The 14,294-nt window shown below is 65.7% G+C and overlaps 1 protein-coding gene across 8 annotated transcripts in view; it reads left to right on the top strand.

The window, feature by feature from the left end:
* HSPG2 (heparan sulfate proteoglycan 2) overlaps positions 1-14,294 on the top strand; it is a 186,844-nt gene that overhangs the window by 147,661 nt on the left and 24,889 nt on the right. For all 8 annotated transcript variants that reach the window (XM_074975578.1, XM_074975582.1, XM_074975576.1 and 5 more), the window contains 16 exons: positions 1,034-1,185; positions 1,624-1,762; positions 2,492-2,643; positions 2,969-3,095; positions 3,444-3,595; positions 3,935-4,058; positions 4,170-4,321; positions 4,603-4,741; positions 5,244-5,395; positions 5,992-6,130; positions 7,130-7,278; positions 9,148-9,286; positions 9,396-9,539; positions 10,169-10,303; positions 10,836-11,017; positions 11,474-11,666. In XM_074975578.1, the coding sequence (XP_074831679.1) occupies positions 1,034-1,185; positions 1,624-1,762; positions 2,492-2,643; positions 2,969-3,095; positions 3,444-3,595; positions 3,935-4,058; positions 4,170-4,321; positions 4,603-4,741; positions 5,244-5,395; positions 5,992-6,130; positions 7,130-7,278; positions 9,148-9,286; positions 9,396-9,539; positions 10,169-10,303; positions 10,836-11,017; positions 11,474-11,666 (2,370 nt within the window). The remainder of the gene's footprint in view (positions 1-1,033; positions 1,186-1,623; positions 1,763-2,491; positions 2,644-2,968; positions 3,096-3,443; positions 3,596-3,934; positions 4,059-4,169; positions 4,322-4,602; positions 4,742-5,243; positions 5,396-5,991; positions 6,131-7,129; positions 7,279-9,147; positions 9,287-9,395; positions 9,540-10,168; positions 10,304-10,835; positions 11,018-11,473; positions 11,667-14,294) is intronic.

Here is a 14,294-nt window from a genome sequence, read left to right as displayed (position 1 = left end):
GCGCACTGGGCCAGTCCTTTCGAATCCAACATCTAAAGGTTTATTGAACAAAGAAAGAAAGACCAGGGTGAGAGAGAAAAATTGTTGGAGTGGTACATGACATATATCAGTTACATGCTGATTTCTTGGAGGTCTTAGGCTTAGTTCCTGAGGACTGAAAGAACAGAGATGGTCACTGCCAGGGCTGTCTTATAACTCGCCACATTGAGGGGAAATGCCACCTTCTTCCATAGGCAATGGAGGGTCACCTGACCAGGTGGACTGTTGTGGCATCCTGCCATCGGTCGCTGGTTCAGCCAGCGCATCCCCGTCCATTTCCTTAAGATGGGGAATTGACATCTGGGCATCTGTCCCTTTGTTCAGCCCTTGTCACCTGGCAGGGAGGTGATCACACCTCCCGTTGCGAATCCTTAGCTGTAAAACATGTCCAGTAAGGCCGTGGAGCCAATATCTACAACTTCCCACGCAAACGTGGCACAGACGTACGAGTGACGGACAGGTTCAGGGCATGACCAGCTTTCACGAGACACCTCGCCTGGCCCAGCTGGCGCGAGATGTGGTGCCACTGTATGCAGTGGTGACAGAAATGGCTCCATACTTAATGTAGAAATCCAGTAACGTCACACCCCAGCGGCGCGGGCAGGGGCAGCAATGCACCAGGAGGAGCCGGGGCTGTGGAGCCTGGAGGTGGATGGGTCTCAGGGGGCCTGGGTTCTTGGCTGTGTGGTGGGCAAGAGGCTCCTCTCCCTGGGGAGCTGCCTCGGGTTCCCCATTTGGCCAGCGCTGGTCCCTGCCCTGCCCTGCCTGCACTGGCAGGGGCAGCTGGCCAGCAGTGCCGCCAAGCACCCATGCGCCCGGCCAGTGGCGCAGCCCAGCCTCAGCTCTCTGGGCTTTGCTGATGGGGCCCTGCGCCGGCAGTGGGGCCAAGCGGTGGGGGAGAGGAGCTGCTTTAGCAGGTGCTTTCTATCTCCAGTTCTGCTGTGTGAGAGACCCTCCCCCTCTGGCTCTAACCCCCAACCCCCACCTCCTGCAGCCTCGGGTGCTGAGCGCCTCGTGCGCATTGAATCCTCCTCCTCCTCCATCGCCGAGGGACAGACCCTGGACCTGAACTGCCTCGTTGCAGGCCCGGCGTCAGCCACGGTCACGTGGTACAGGCGGGGGGGTGCCCTGCCAGCCGGCCACCAGGTAGGCGGAGCACACCGCACCGTGCGTGCGTGGGTGGGAGGGTGGGGGCTTGGGCCCAGGAGAGGGGCAGTTTGCCCCAGATGGGCCCAGGATGTCCCACTCCCTCCGGAGCCTCAGCACCCTGGGGATTCCGGGTCAGCTCCCGCCTGTGCCTTGGCCCAGTGCTGCAGCAGCGTGGGACATGCCAGGCCCGTGGCTCAGGAACAGGCCGGCCCCCTTCAGCATGCCACGCTGGGGGGACGGGGGCCCGTTCGCTGCCCCGTGCACACAAGTCAGACCAAATACTGGGAAAACTCCCACTCTGTCCCCTGCCTGGCTGCCCTGCCCTGCCTGGCTGCCCTGCCCTGGCTGCCCCGGGGGCATCCCCACTGCGCCAGGCCAGAGCCTGGATGTCAGACGGGGGGTTGACCCTGCCTCTCCTGGCTCTGTCCCCACCAGGTCTCCGGCTCCCACCTGCGCCTGCCCCGGGTCTCGGCGGCCGACTCGGGCGAGTACGTCTGCCGCGCCAGCGCTGGCACAGTGGTGCAAGAAGCCTCCATCATGGTCACCATTGTCAGCACTGCTGGGTCCTCCTATGGTGAGTCCAGGCAGCTGAGGGCAATGCATGGATTTCCAGGGTCCCGCCAGACAGCCTTGCCCTGTAGTCAGAGCCCTGGCCTGGGGATCTGGGTTCTAGGCCCATCTCTGCCACTGATTTGCTAACTGTCCGTGCCTCAGTTTCCCCATTCTCTGATTAGCTTTTCAGGGCAGGAGCGGTCTCCCTGTGCAGTGCACTGCAGGCAGCTCCTGCTGGAGACAGGCGCAGTGCTGAGCACAGTCCTCCCTGCCGCAGGGCTGCGAGGGCAGAGCTCCCTCCCCCGCTTGCTGCTCTCCCCAGGAAGTTCCCTGGGGTGTTGAGTGGGATCTGATGCCACCAGAGACCCCGTTCTAAGCAGTGTTGGGGGCAGGCGGCAGACTCTGCACGAAGCCCGTCGGAGCAGTGGGCTCTCAAGGCAGCTTCCACCCCACATATGCACCGCTAAGGCACGTGCCTGGAGCCCCCAGGGAGGACGGGGGAATCCACCCCCTGCAGTGCCTCGGGACCTGGGGCGATGCCTTCGGTGGAGGGTCTGGCAGGAGTGCGGGGGGCTGTCTGCCCGTTCGGCGTTGGAAGGAGAGAGGAGGGGTTCCTGCTGGTGTTGTTTGCAGCTGGCCAGCACAGCGCATGGCACTGGAGCCGAGTCCTTTCTGTCTGCACTGGGGTGGGGTGCGAACTACCTGAGAACAGCCTGTGAGATGCCTCTCCCCCTTCTCTTGGCTCTGCCAGCCTTGGCCGTCGCCCCCCCAATTCGGATTGAGCCGGCGTCATCCTCCGTCACCGAGGGACAGACCCTGGACCTGAACTGCCTCGTCGTGGGCCAGCCGCCCGGCGCGGTCCTGTGGTACAGACGTGGGGGCACCCTGCCAGCCAGCCACCAGGTAGGAGAGCGAGTCCAGGCCAGTGGGCAGCTTCCATCCGGGTTCCCCTGGGCCCACAGGTGGTGGGTGAGCTTGGCACTGAGCCAGGCTCTGTCCTGCTGCGCCCAGCTCCACGTGGGCCCTGGAGCCGTGGCAGCCCCTGCGTCAGCAGGGCAGAGCCGGGGTGGCGGTCTCCGCTCAGGGTGGGTCCTGTCCTACCAGCCGCAGACCCGGAGCAGTCAGCAGCCGGGCAAGCAGACCCCATACCTCATCCCCCTGTGGCTGAGGCCAGGAGACACCGGCCCGGCCTCCCTCTCTGACTCCCAGCTCTCAACGACACCCCCAGGTCTCCGGCTCCCACCTGCGGCTGCTCCGGATCTCAGCGGTTGACTCAGGCGAATACGTCTGTCGTGTTGGCACCATGGAGGCCTCTGGCATCATCTCTGTCCAGCCGAGCAGCAGCCTTGCCTACCGTGAGTCTGAGCCACGCGGGGCCCCCGGGCTCTTCTCTCCCGGGGGAGGCAGCTGGGGCCCTCCAGCCAAGTGTCCCAGGAGGCAGCCCTGAGCCCCTGCCCCGCTGCTGCCATCCAGAGGAGGCTCTGCGCCTGTGGAGGGACTACAGGGGGGCTAGGGCCGTGTGCTGAGGGACAGGCACCCAGGGACGTGGCTGGGGCCTTGCGCTAGACCAGACAGAGCCGTCAGAAGCGCTCTGCAGGTGCTGCTCTGACCCTGCCCTGGGCAAACTACCCTGCAGCTCCGCTCCTGTGCTCCTGGGCCGCAGCTGGAGCCCCCAGCTCCAACCCGTGCCCTTGTCTCTCCAGCCTCAGGCGTCACCCCCCCAGTGCGCATTGAGTCCTCCTCGCACTCCTTCCCTGAGGGCCAGACCTTGGAGCTGACCTGCCTTGTCGCGGGCCAGGCACAGCCCAGCGTCACGTGGTACCGGCGGGGGGATGCCCTGCCAGCCAGGAGCCAGGTAGGAGACACAGGGGCCGTGGGCATTTCCGCAAGGGGTTTCCTGGGCCTTGGGCTCCCCTTGGCCTCCTGGGGGTGTGTCTTGCCCTGGGGTCTCCTCTGGACTGGGGCAGGGGCTGGGCTTACAGGGGCAGCCGGGAGCCTGGCCAATACCACGAGGGGAGGACAGGCGCCCTTGGCCAGGAGATCTTGAGGGGTCAGGCCTGAGCCGTCCTGCGGGAACAGCCAGCCCCACCCATAGCACAGAGCCTGGGGCGGGGTCTCCCAGGGCCCAAAGGCAGGGGGGTGGCAGGACCCCAACCTCGCCTGCTCCCTTGGCCACACAAGTCTCTGCCCACAGGTCTCCGGCTCCCGTCTGCGCATCCCGCAGGTCTCGGCGGCCGACTCGGGCGAGTACGTCTGTCGCATCAGCTCCAGCGCCGGCTCCCAGGAGACCTCGCTCGTCGTCACCATCCAGGGCAGCTGTGAGTCTGGCCTGGACCGAGGGGCGGAGCCCGGCTTGGCAGGGCAGGTGGAGACCTTTGGGGTCTCTGAGCGCTCCTTGCTGAGCTCCGCCCCTCCCCCCGCTCTTCCAGCTCTGGGCGTCACCCCCCCCTTGAGGATTGAGACCTCCTCTGCGTCCATCGCCGAGGGCCAGACCTTGGACCTGAACTGCATGGTGGCGGGCCAGGCGCAGCCCAGCGTCAGGTGGTACCGGCGAGGGGGCGCCCTGCCGGCCAGGAGCCAGGTACCAGGGTAGCCCTGAGAGCAGCCACCCCAGGGGATCCCCTGCCTGGGGGGGCGGTGGGGGGGCTTGGTGCCCTTGGCCTGTGCTTGGAACCCAAAGGCCTGGCAAAGCCTATGGTGGCTCCAGTCCTGCCCCAGGGCTGGGGGCCGTAGGGTGGGAGCCAGGGCAGGGCTTGTCCCACTGCAGGGCTGGCTTGAGCCCAGCTGCCCGGGTGTGCTGCCCACTGAGCACAGGAAGGCGCCCGCAGGCCTAGCCCCCGGCCTCTGCCCTCTCCCTGCCAGGTCTCCGGCTCCCGCCTGCGCATCCCCCAGGTCTCGGCGGCCGACTCGGGCGAGTACGTCTGCCGCGTCAGCTCCGGCGCCGGCTCCCGCGAGGCCTCCGTCATCGTCAGCATCCCCCGCAGTGCCGGCTCCGCGTACCGTACGTCTGGGACGGGGCCTGCGTGCATGAGGCCCATGCAGGCTGGGGCGGAGCCCCGGGCCCCACACTGCCTCCCGGGTGGTTCCCTGCCCAGCTCCAGGGAGAGCTCTGCTGGGACTGGCTCCACAGCCCAGCTCGGCCCCAGGGAGACGGGAGCCCCACAGGGACCTCTGGGCCGAGGGGTGGGGCCCCCTGGATGACGTAATCGTAGGGCAGGCATTGGGTGCCCCAGTGCGTTAGGGGAGGGCACAGAGCTCGCCTCGCCCGGGCTGGCTTAGCCACATGGAACAGGGTCTCAGGCCCACACATGGGGGTCTCGCTTGGGCCTGCAGGAGGAGGGGAGCCGCAGGCCTTAGGACCAAGGAAAGGGCCGAGCTGTCCTCTTGCATCCCAGGGGCTCTCGTCACCCAGGGGCCTAGAGCAGAGTCCTTCGGGGCCCTGCCTGGGGCATGGCCGTCCCGGCCTTTGCCGCCAGCGTAACCACCCCCCTTGACTTTTCCAGCCTCGGCGGGCATGCACCCCATCCGCATTGAGTCCTCCTCCGCCTCCATCGCCGAGGGCCAGGCCTTGGAGCTGAACTGCCTGGTGACGGGCCAGGCGCAGCCCAGCATCACATGGTACCGGCGGGGGGGCGCCCTGCCAGCCAGCCACCAGGTAGGGCAGCAAGCAGGGGCTGGGTGGAGCTGCAGGGGGGTGTCCTGGGCCCTGCGCCTGGGAGGGCTGTGTCTGGCAGCTCCCTGGCAGGAGACAGATGCCTGGGCTTTGCCAGAGCCTGGGGGTGGCTCTGTCCCTCTGGCCGAGGGGCTCAAAGCAGCAGTGGGGTGCTGGGGGAAGCAGCAGGTGCCACCGCCCCCGGGGCAGGAGCTGCCTGGCACAAGGATCGGGGCAGGGCCGTGACGAGGGCAGGTGGGTTTACCCTGCATAACAGAGGCTGTGGGGTGCCACGGGCCCAGTCGAGCGGGGGGTTAATGTTTGGTAACAGGCCATCGCATCCCGTCCCGTCCCGTCCTGTCCCGGGGGCTGACACGGTCCAGCTGCCGCAGGGGAAGTAAGGCCCCCGGGGGGAGCACTCACCACCGGCGCAATTGGCCAAGGTCACAGCCATTCACACAGCATGACGGCTGGTCGGGTAGAGCTCCCCTCTCGGGTGCCTTGGGGCAGGTCTCTGGCGGGGGCCGTCGGGCTGCTCACAGCTCTCCCTTCTGGCCCAGGACTCTGACGCGTTCTGTCACGGCCCCTCTCCCCACCAGGTCTCCGGCTCCCGCCTGCGCATCCCCCAGGTCTCGGCGGCCGACTCGGGCGAGTACGTCTGTCGCGTCAGCTCCAGCGCCGGCTCCCAGGAGGCAGTTCTGGTGGTCACCATCGAGGACAGCCGGGGCTCATCCCACTGTGAGTTTGCCCTGCTCCGTCTGCCAGCTCCCAGGAGCCAGGGCTTGGCCCCTGCAGTCGCTGCCCCACGGGACCTCGGCCTCCTTGGCCGGTAGCCAGGGCTCAGGACCAACTCCTGCCAGCTTCTGCACAGGCGGGCATCTTGGGGAGCTGGCCTGGCCGTGCCCTGACTCCCAGCTGGTGCCTGAGGATGGGGAATAAGGGGTTGGCTCCCAGGCCGACTCCCGCACTGGCCCTGCCCATAAGCAGCAGTGTCCAGCTGCGGCAGCATTAGGAGCCAGGCTGTCCTGGGTTCGAGTGCCGCCTCTGCCACGGATGAGCTGCGGGGCTTTGGGCAAGCCTTGCCCACTCCCGGCCTCAGTTTCCTCATGTGCTGAAGCTGCCCAGCCCCAGGGGATTCTGGGCCTTTGTCGGCGTATGTCTGCGCAGCGCTCGGAGGGGCTGCAGGAGACAGTTCTTGGGGGGGGCGCCACAAGCAAAGGGCAGGTACGAGCCGGGAGTCTGGGCAGTGGGGATCGAAGGAGCTCGGGGGGAGCCTGGGGCTCTGCTCTCAGGGGCAGAGGTGGGAGCGGTGTGCAGGGCCCCTGCAGCATGGGGGCGACGGTGGGTCGAGAGCAGTGAGCCCCCGCTGGAGCCCAGGTGGCTTTGCTGTCTCTCCTTCGCCTGGCCTTTGGCTGGCGGTGTGCAGCCTTCCGCCTGCCTGGGGCGCTGTGGGGGCAAGGGGCCTTGGCCGGGAGTGCAGGGGTGGGGCTGGCAGCTGGATGCGTGACCTGCCAGCCAGGACACGGCTGCAGCACAGCTCCCAGGAGAAGGCTTGGGAGCCCTTTGCTGGGGCTTTCCGGAGCCGCCTGCCCCAGGCCTTTGGGTGAGGGGCTCCTGCAGTCAGGGAGCTGGGGCGCAGTGGTACTTTGGCAGGTGGTTTCTCTCTCCAGTTCCCCTGCTGTGTGTGGGGCACCACCCCCCACTCTAACCCTCTACCTCGTTCCCTGCCTACTCCAGCCTCGGGCGCTGAGCCCCTCATCCGCATTGAATCCTCCTCCTCCATCACCGAGGGACAGACTGTGGACCTGAACTGCCTTGTCATGGGCCCAGCGCCAGCCACGGTCACGTGGTACCGGCGTGGGGGGGCCCTGCCGGCCAGCCACCAGGTAGGAGACAGCTACCAGGGAGCTGGGGGATGTAATAGGATGGGGTTTCTGGGCACGGCTAGAGAAATCAATCCAGGTACCTTTGCTTAAGATCTGGGCTACGTACAGCCCCAGGCTGGGATTTCCTTCTCACTAAGGCAAATCCAACCAGCCACAACAGCACCATTGTCAGCCCTTGGCCAGCCAGAAGCTGCACACGCAAACCCGCAGACCTCCCAGCTGCTCTCCCAGCCCAGACCAACAACCCCAACTGCAGGTGAGAGGCTCTAAAGCCTGTTTCACCCAACATCACACAGATTCTTCCAGACCCCAAAGGGCCCAGCCCCAGCCCCCGTACAATATGTGCTCAGATCTTATGGTAACAATACACTTGCCCAACTCCTTTAGATGTAAATATCTAAAGATTTATTAACACAAAAGGAAAGAACAGGGTTAGAGAGAAGAACAGTTAAAGCATAACTCTACATACATCAGGCATAACTACGGGTGCAGCCAGCCGTGTTATTTGCTGATTCTTGAAAGTCTCTGAAAGTCCATTTCAGGTTACCTAGTTTTAGTTACTGGAGTGTTGTAGATCCGGCCCACTGGGGTCCACACGCTGGGACATGGACCTTTGCAACAGGCACAGGTACCAAAAGTAACAGAGAGGAAGCCGTGCTAGTCTATACACTATCAAAACAAAAAGCAGTCAAGTAGCACTTTAAAGACTAGCAAAATAATTTATGAGGTGAGCTTTCGTGGGACAGACCCACTTCTTCAAACCATAGCCAGACCAGAACAGACTCAATATTTAAGACACAGAGAACCAAAAACAGTAAGCAAGGAGGTCCTCCTTAAATATTGAGTCTGTTCTGGTCTGGCTACGGTCTGAAGAAGTGGGTCTGTCCCATGAAAGCTCATCACCTAATAAACTATTTTGCTAGTCTTTAAAGTGCTACTTGACTGTTTTTTGTTTTGATAGGTTCCAAAAGATCTAAGATGGACACTGCTAGGTCCATCTCCTGCTGCTGCCTTGAGTCCAGGGACAAAGCCCTTTCTTCTTCCCATAGGCCTGTGAGGGTCAATGTCACCTGACCCTGGTGAGCTGCTGTGCCAAAATGCCATTGGTGGCTGGTTGTGCCAGCCCGCCCCAGTCATTTACATGACAGGCAGGATGGGGGGTTGGGCCTCTGATTTCAGTCCCTTTGCTCAGCTCTGGTCACCTGACCATGGGCTGCATCCCACTGGCAAGTCCCAAGTACCTGGGATGTGGATTCAGCATCTGAGCACCTGGTTTCTGCCCCATTGTTCAGCCCCATGTCCCAGATGGGGCTGTGCTCACACCTCCAGTTGCAAAGCTCAGCACTGAACGTTTTCTAACACAGCCACAGAGCTGAAATCTGTAGCTGCCCACGCACGTGATACCGGCACATCTGTGGCACACACCGACTCAGGGCATCCTCGGTGTCCATTAGACAACGCACACGGCCCCCCGGCACAGTGTTTGGGGCCCAGAGCCACACTGGACACATAACATGGCTTCGTGGCTGCCACAGTCCTAGCCCTGGGCCCTGTCGGCTGAGCGGTGGCTTCCTGGGGCTGCTGGCCCTGTGCTGCGGTGCTACAGGGTGACGGTTGCGCTTCCCGCCGGGCAGGCCTGCAGAGCCCCGCGTGGCAGGGGTCTGGCTTCCTGACGCTCAGCTCAGCCGGCGTAGCAGGGAGCACTCACTGAACAGGCCTGGGGCAGGGCGGGGCAGGGCGGGACGGGGAGCTGCCTTGGCTCGGGCCCCAGCCCCATGGCGGCTGTCAGAAGGGGGTCACACTTCCCAGGGGTTGGCCATGGGTGGATGCGTCAGCCCATTCTCTGCACCCCGGCTCCTCTCCCCGTAGGTTTCCGGCACCCGCCTGCGGCTGCTCCAGGTCTCCACAGCCGACTCGGGGGAGTACGTCTGCCGTGTCAGCACCAGCGCCGGCCCCCGCGAGGCCTCCATCCCCGTGAGCATCCCCTCTGGCACCAGCTCCTCCTACCGTAAGTGCCTGGCCTGGTGCTGCGGCTCGGCTAAGCGGTGGCTTCCTGGGGCTGCGGCCCCTCGAGCTGCGGTGCTGCAGGCTGACCATTGCCCTTCCCCTCTGGGCAGGCCTGCAGAGCCCCATCATCTCCATCGAGCCACACAGCAGCGCCGTGCGCCAGGGTGAGGACGCCACCTTCAAGTGCCGTGTACATGATGGCGCCCGGCCCATCAACATCACCTGGAAGATGTCTCCAAAGCAGCAGCTGCAAGGTAGGGCCCCTGCCAGCTCCCTGCACCCCCAGCGGGGTGTGGAGATCGCAGCCGGGGCTGAGCAGTGCCCCCCTCCCTGGCATCCCATGGGCGCCTGCCCTGCTCCCCCAGCCCCTCAGCTGCCATCAGGGCACTACCATCTCTGCTGGGCTGCTGGCAGCTGCAGGTGCCGTCCTGCTCCCTTCAGGTGGGGCCAGGCAGCCCCACCATTCCTGGGTGAGCGCAAACAGCTGGGGGCCAGGCTGGGGGCAGGAGTGCCAGCGACAGGGAAGCTCAGCTCCTGCTGTCCCGACCCGTGCAAGGCACTGCTAGGGAGCTCCCAGCCGCTCTGGGCCTGGCCTCTCCCAGCTGGGGGCACTGACAGCCTTTCAGGTGTCAGCTGTTGGGTGTTCGGCCAGAGCCCCCAAGGCTGGGCGAGCCGATCCGATCCGGGCTGTGCCGAGCCGTGCTGCGCCTCGCTGAGCTGAGCCTGGGCAAGCCAAGCCAAGCCGCACCGAGCCGAGCCGAGCCGCGCCACGCTGAGCCGAGCCGAGCCGCGCTGTGCCGAGCGGAGCCGAGCCGCGCCGAGCCGAGCTGAGCCGAGCCGCGCCAAGCCGAGCCGGCTGCTCACCACTGTCCTTCCCTTGCAGACAATGTGAAGATCAGCCCCAACGGCTCAGTGATCACCATCGCCAGGGCTCGCCCCAGCAACCAGGGGGCCTATCGCTGCGTGGCCTCCAACCGCTACGGAGTCACCCACAGCGTGGTGAACTTAGCGGTGCAAGGTGAGAGGCCGTGAGTACAGGGTCAGGGCCAGGGCTGGGACCTCAGCTCCCCATCTGGTCCTGAGCCGCTGGCTGGCGCCCCGGCACTGGCGTATCATACCGGGCCACCGCAGCTGCCCCTGCCCCAGCGGTGCTGGGTGTCCCAGGGGGCCCTGTGTGGGCTGCAGGGCTCAGGAAAGGGGAGTGGTGCAGGTAAGCTGGGACCATCTCAGCAGAGCCCAGGCACGTTCCTCCTGTTGGGGAGCCCCTGGGCTGGGGTCAGGGAGCCTGTGGGGAGGGGCAGGATTAACGCCCCACTGCTTCCCAGGCTCCCCTGCTTCCCCACAGTTCCCAGACATGGCCCCTTGGGGCTCCGGGCTTGGATCAGCTGATGCAGGGCTGGCCCCAAAGCCCATGGACTGGCTGGGTTGCTGCTTGCTCCAGTGGGCTCCACACCTCTGGCTGGCTGCCAGGGTAGGCTCCCAGCTCTGTGGATTTCTAGCAGCTCTGGTGGGCTGTGCCCTCACTCCCCCGCTCCCCCGGCCCCTCCCAGGCTCTCCTACCGTGTCGGTGCTGCCCCAGGGCCCTGTGACAGTGAAGGAGGGCAAGTCCATCAGCCTGGATTGCCTGGGCACGGGCGACCCGCGCCCCCAAGTTCGCTGGAGCCGCTTGGGCTTGAGGCAGAAAGTCGAGCACCAGACCCTGCTGCCCCTGGAGAGTCGCGCGGTGCTGCAGGTGAGCCAGGCTCTGGGTCCCGGGGGTGTGGCCCACCCCCGTCCTCACGGCCCAAGGGGCTATCGGGGTGGCCGGGGATCTGCCCACAGCTGAGCCACAGCTCTGCCCTGCTGTGGAGCAGAGGAACCATCTCTGCCAGCCCCTTATGTGCCCACCTGGCCCCCCACATGACAGAGACAGGACCCGTCCTTCTCTGCAGCTGCTGGACCAACAGACCCTGGGTCTCTCTGGCTCCCACAGCTTGGTTCCCAGGCAGCTGCCCCAAAATCCTGCCATGGGCCTGTGCCGGCTCCCTGCCGCACGCTGGGGCTCGCCATGCTGGGCCCCAAGCCGGCTCACCCGCTGGAGCTGCCACAGAGGAGGCTGGGTCCCTGCCGTGGGACCGTGTGGTCAGAGGAGAGGGGCCGTGGCTCCTTCACCACCCTTAGGCTGCCCAACGCTGTGTCTCCACCCCAGATCTCATCAGCCAAGGCAGCAGATGCCGGCACCTACATCTGCGTGGCTCAGAACACCATCGGCTCCACGCAGCTCCCGGTGGAGGTGAGTGTGGACGCTGCCCACGGAAAGCCTGGTGCCCCCGAGATCACCGTGAAGCCGACACTGACCGTGGTAGCTGGAGACACTGCCACACTGCGGTGCTCCGCCACAGGTACGTGCGCGCCAGGCAGGGCGCAGCCAGAGCCCCACAAGGGCCGGGCTGTTTGGGAGCGGCTCCATGGAGGGGCTGGGGGGCCACCTGCCTCCGGGCAGAGATCCTGCCTGCCCCAGCGGGCAGCCAAACAGGCTCTGTCCTCCGGCTGCAGGTGGCGGATCACAGAGGCAGCCAGAGGGTGGGGTTGGGGGCACTTGCTGCCCCAGGCAATGCCCCAAGGGCACGGCTCTGTGGTCGGCACCTCCCTGCCCATCTGGGAGCCCCCCTCCAAGCCCAGAGCCAGTGCCCTCCTGGCAGAGCCCTGCTGGCAGCCCCCTGGCGCCGGCGGGGTGGGAGCTTCCAGAGGAGGATCGCCAGGGAGGTAGGTGAGAGCTTTGGGGGTGAGTGGTCAGTACGTTGGAACCGCAGCATCTGAGGCCGGTCTGCCTGCGCGGGGCTCCTCCTCAGGGCAGGTTTTGTGTTCCAGTCTGCAGCTGCCTTGGCCCGTTTGCTCTGCACTCAGGCCGCAGACGGTTACGTGGGCAGCCCCGTCACGTTCCCCTCTGCAGAGAAGCACAGCGGCTCTGCTCTGCTCTGCTCCGCTCCAGGGCTGAGCTAGGGGCTAAGCAAGAGCCCTACCCCATCCCGTCCACGTGCTCTGTGCGGCTGTGCCCCATTGAAACGTCACGTCTTCCACACGGCGCCTCCCGTTCCTGTGCTCTGAGCACCAGCGTGTTGCCCCTGAACACTGGCTCTCCTCTACGGCTGTACTGCTCCCGCAGCGCAGCGGGAGGGTAGCGGGCCAGGCCTGGCCGAGAGGGTGCAGAAAGGGGCACAGACCCACACTTCACAGGCAGTTACGTTGTGTGCTACTGGGTGTCTTAGAGCTGGGCTGGGAGAAGGAGATTTTCATCAGCAAAGGTCACATTCACCACACACCCAAACTTAGACACACTCACAAATAGGCCTGCGCACGCGCGCACGTGCACACACACACACACACACACACTCAATACCAGCCAGGCCTCTGCCGGGCGCTCAGCCGCTGCACTCAGCAGCCTCAGGCATTTTCAGCAGCACTTTGTTGCCCGGCCCTGCATGCCTCTCCCTGCATCAGCCATGCAGTGCCATCCGGGCGGTGGGGCGGGCCCCCAGCCTAGCAAGGGCAGAGGGGCCGCCTGGCAGCCTTGTGACCCAGCAGGGTAGAGGAGGATTCCTCTAGCAGCAGCTGAGTTAGCCCCGGGTGACAGTAACCTACCTTTCCGGCGGGAACGGATGTGTTGCAGCCTCCCGGTCGGGCTCAGGACCCAGGGGGCTGCATGGGACAGTACCTGGAGGAAGTGGAAGCGAGGGGTGGGGGGGTCAGGGCGGGGGGCTGGGTAGGACAGTACCTGGAGGAAGTGGAAGCGAGGGGTGGGGAGGTCAGGGTGGGGGGCTGGGTAGGACAGTACCTGGAGGAAGTGGAAGCGAGGGGTGGGGAGGTCACGGCGGGGGGCTGGGTAGGACAGTACCTGGAGGAAGTGGAAGTGAGGGGTGGGGAGGTCACGGCGGGGGGCTGGGTAGGACAGTACCTGGAGGAAGTGAAAGCGAGGGGTGGGGGGGTCAGGGCGGGGGGCTGGGTAGGACAGTACCTGGAGGAAGTGGAAGCGAGGGGTGGGGGGGTCAGGGCGGGGGGCTGGGTAGGACAGTACCTGGAGGAAGTGGAAGCGAGGGGTGGGGGGGTCAGGGCGGGGGGCTGGGTAGGACAGTACCTGGAGGAAGTGGAAGCGAGGGGTGGGGGGGTCAGGGCGGGGGGCTGGGTAGGACAGTACCTGGAGGAAGTGGAAGTGAGGGGTGGGGAGGTCACGGCGGGGGGCTGGGTAGGACAGTACCTGGAGGAAGTGAAAGCGAGGGGTGGGGGGGTCGGGGGGGCTGGGTAGGACGGTACCTGGAGGAAGTGGAAGCGAGGGGTGGGGGGGTCGGGGGGGGCTGGGTAGGACGGTACCTGGAGGAAGTGGAAGCGAGGGGTGGGGGGGTCAGGGCCGGGGGCTGGGTAGGGCGGTACCTGGAGGAAGTGGAATCGAGGGGTGGCGGGGTCGGGGGGGGCTGGGTAGGATGGTACCTGGAGGAAGTGGAAGCGAGGGGTGCGGGGGTCAGGGCCGGGGGCTGGGTAGGGCGGTACCTGGAGGAAGTGGAAGCGAGGGGTAGGGGGGTCGGGGGCGGGCTGGGTAGGACAGTACCTGGAGGAAGTGGAAGCGTGGGACGGGGTGGGGGGCGTCAGGGAGACGTGGGCGCGATGCTCTGGACCTGCCCTACGTGACGACAGGCAGGACTTCGGGTAGCACGTCCCCCCTGAGCGTTGTCGCCAGGGCAGGGAGCTCCCGGCCCTTCTCCCCCGCTGGCTCTGAGCTCGGAGCCGCCAGCAGCCCCCTGCACGGCTTGGGCATCCCGCTGCACGTCCCCTGGGGCTGGAGCCCGCAGCCCGGTCTGTGTCGTTGCTGCGGTGCTGGATGCCCAGGCTGGCCAGGGTGCTGGGCGCTGTGCTGTCCAGATGGCTGATGGCTGGTGCTGCAGCCGGGTGCATGGGGATCGCACCCCCAGGGAGCCGGCTGCACCCAGAGCCCTGCCCCCAGCCAGCCAGTCGCAGCCGTGCACAGGCCCAGTGTA

The sequence above is a fragment of the Carettochelys insculpta genome, chromosome 23, assembly GCF_033958435.1.
Source record: "Carettochelys insculpta isolate YL-2023 chromosome 23, ASM3395843v1, whole genome shotgun sequence".
Taxonomy (NCBI): domain Eukaryota; kingdom Metazoa; phylum Chordata; order Testudines; family Carettochelyidae; genus Carettochelys; species Carettochelys insculpta.
The sequence above is the reverse complement of the archived record's forward strand: the minus strand, read 5'-3'. Positions and strand labels throughout refer to the sequence as shown.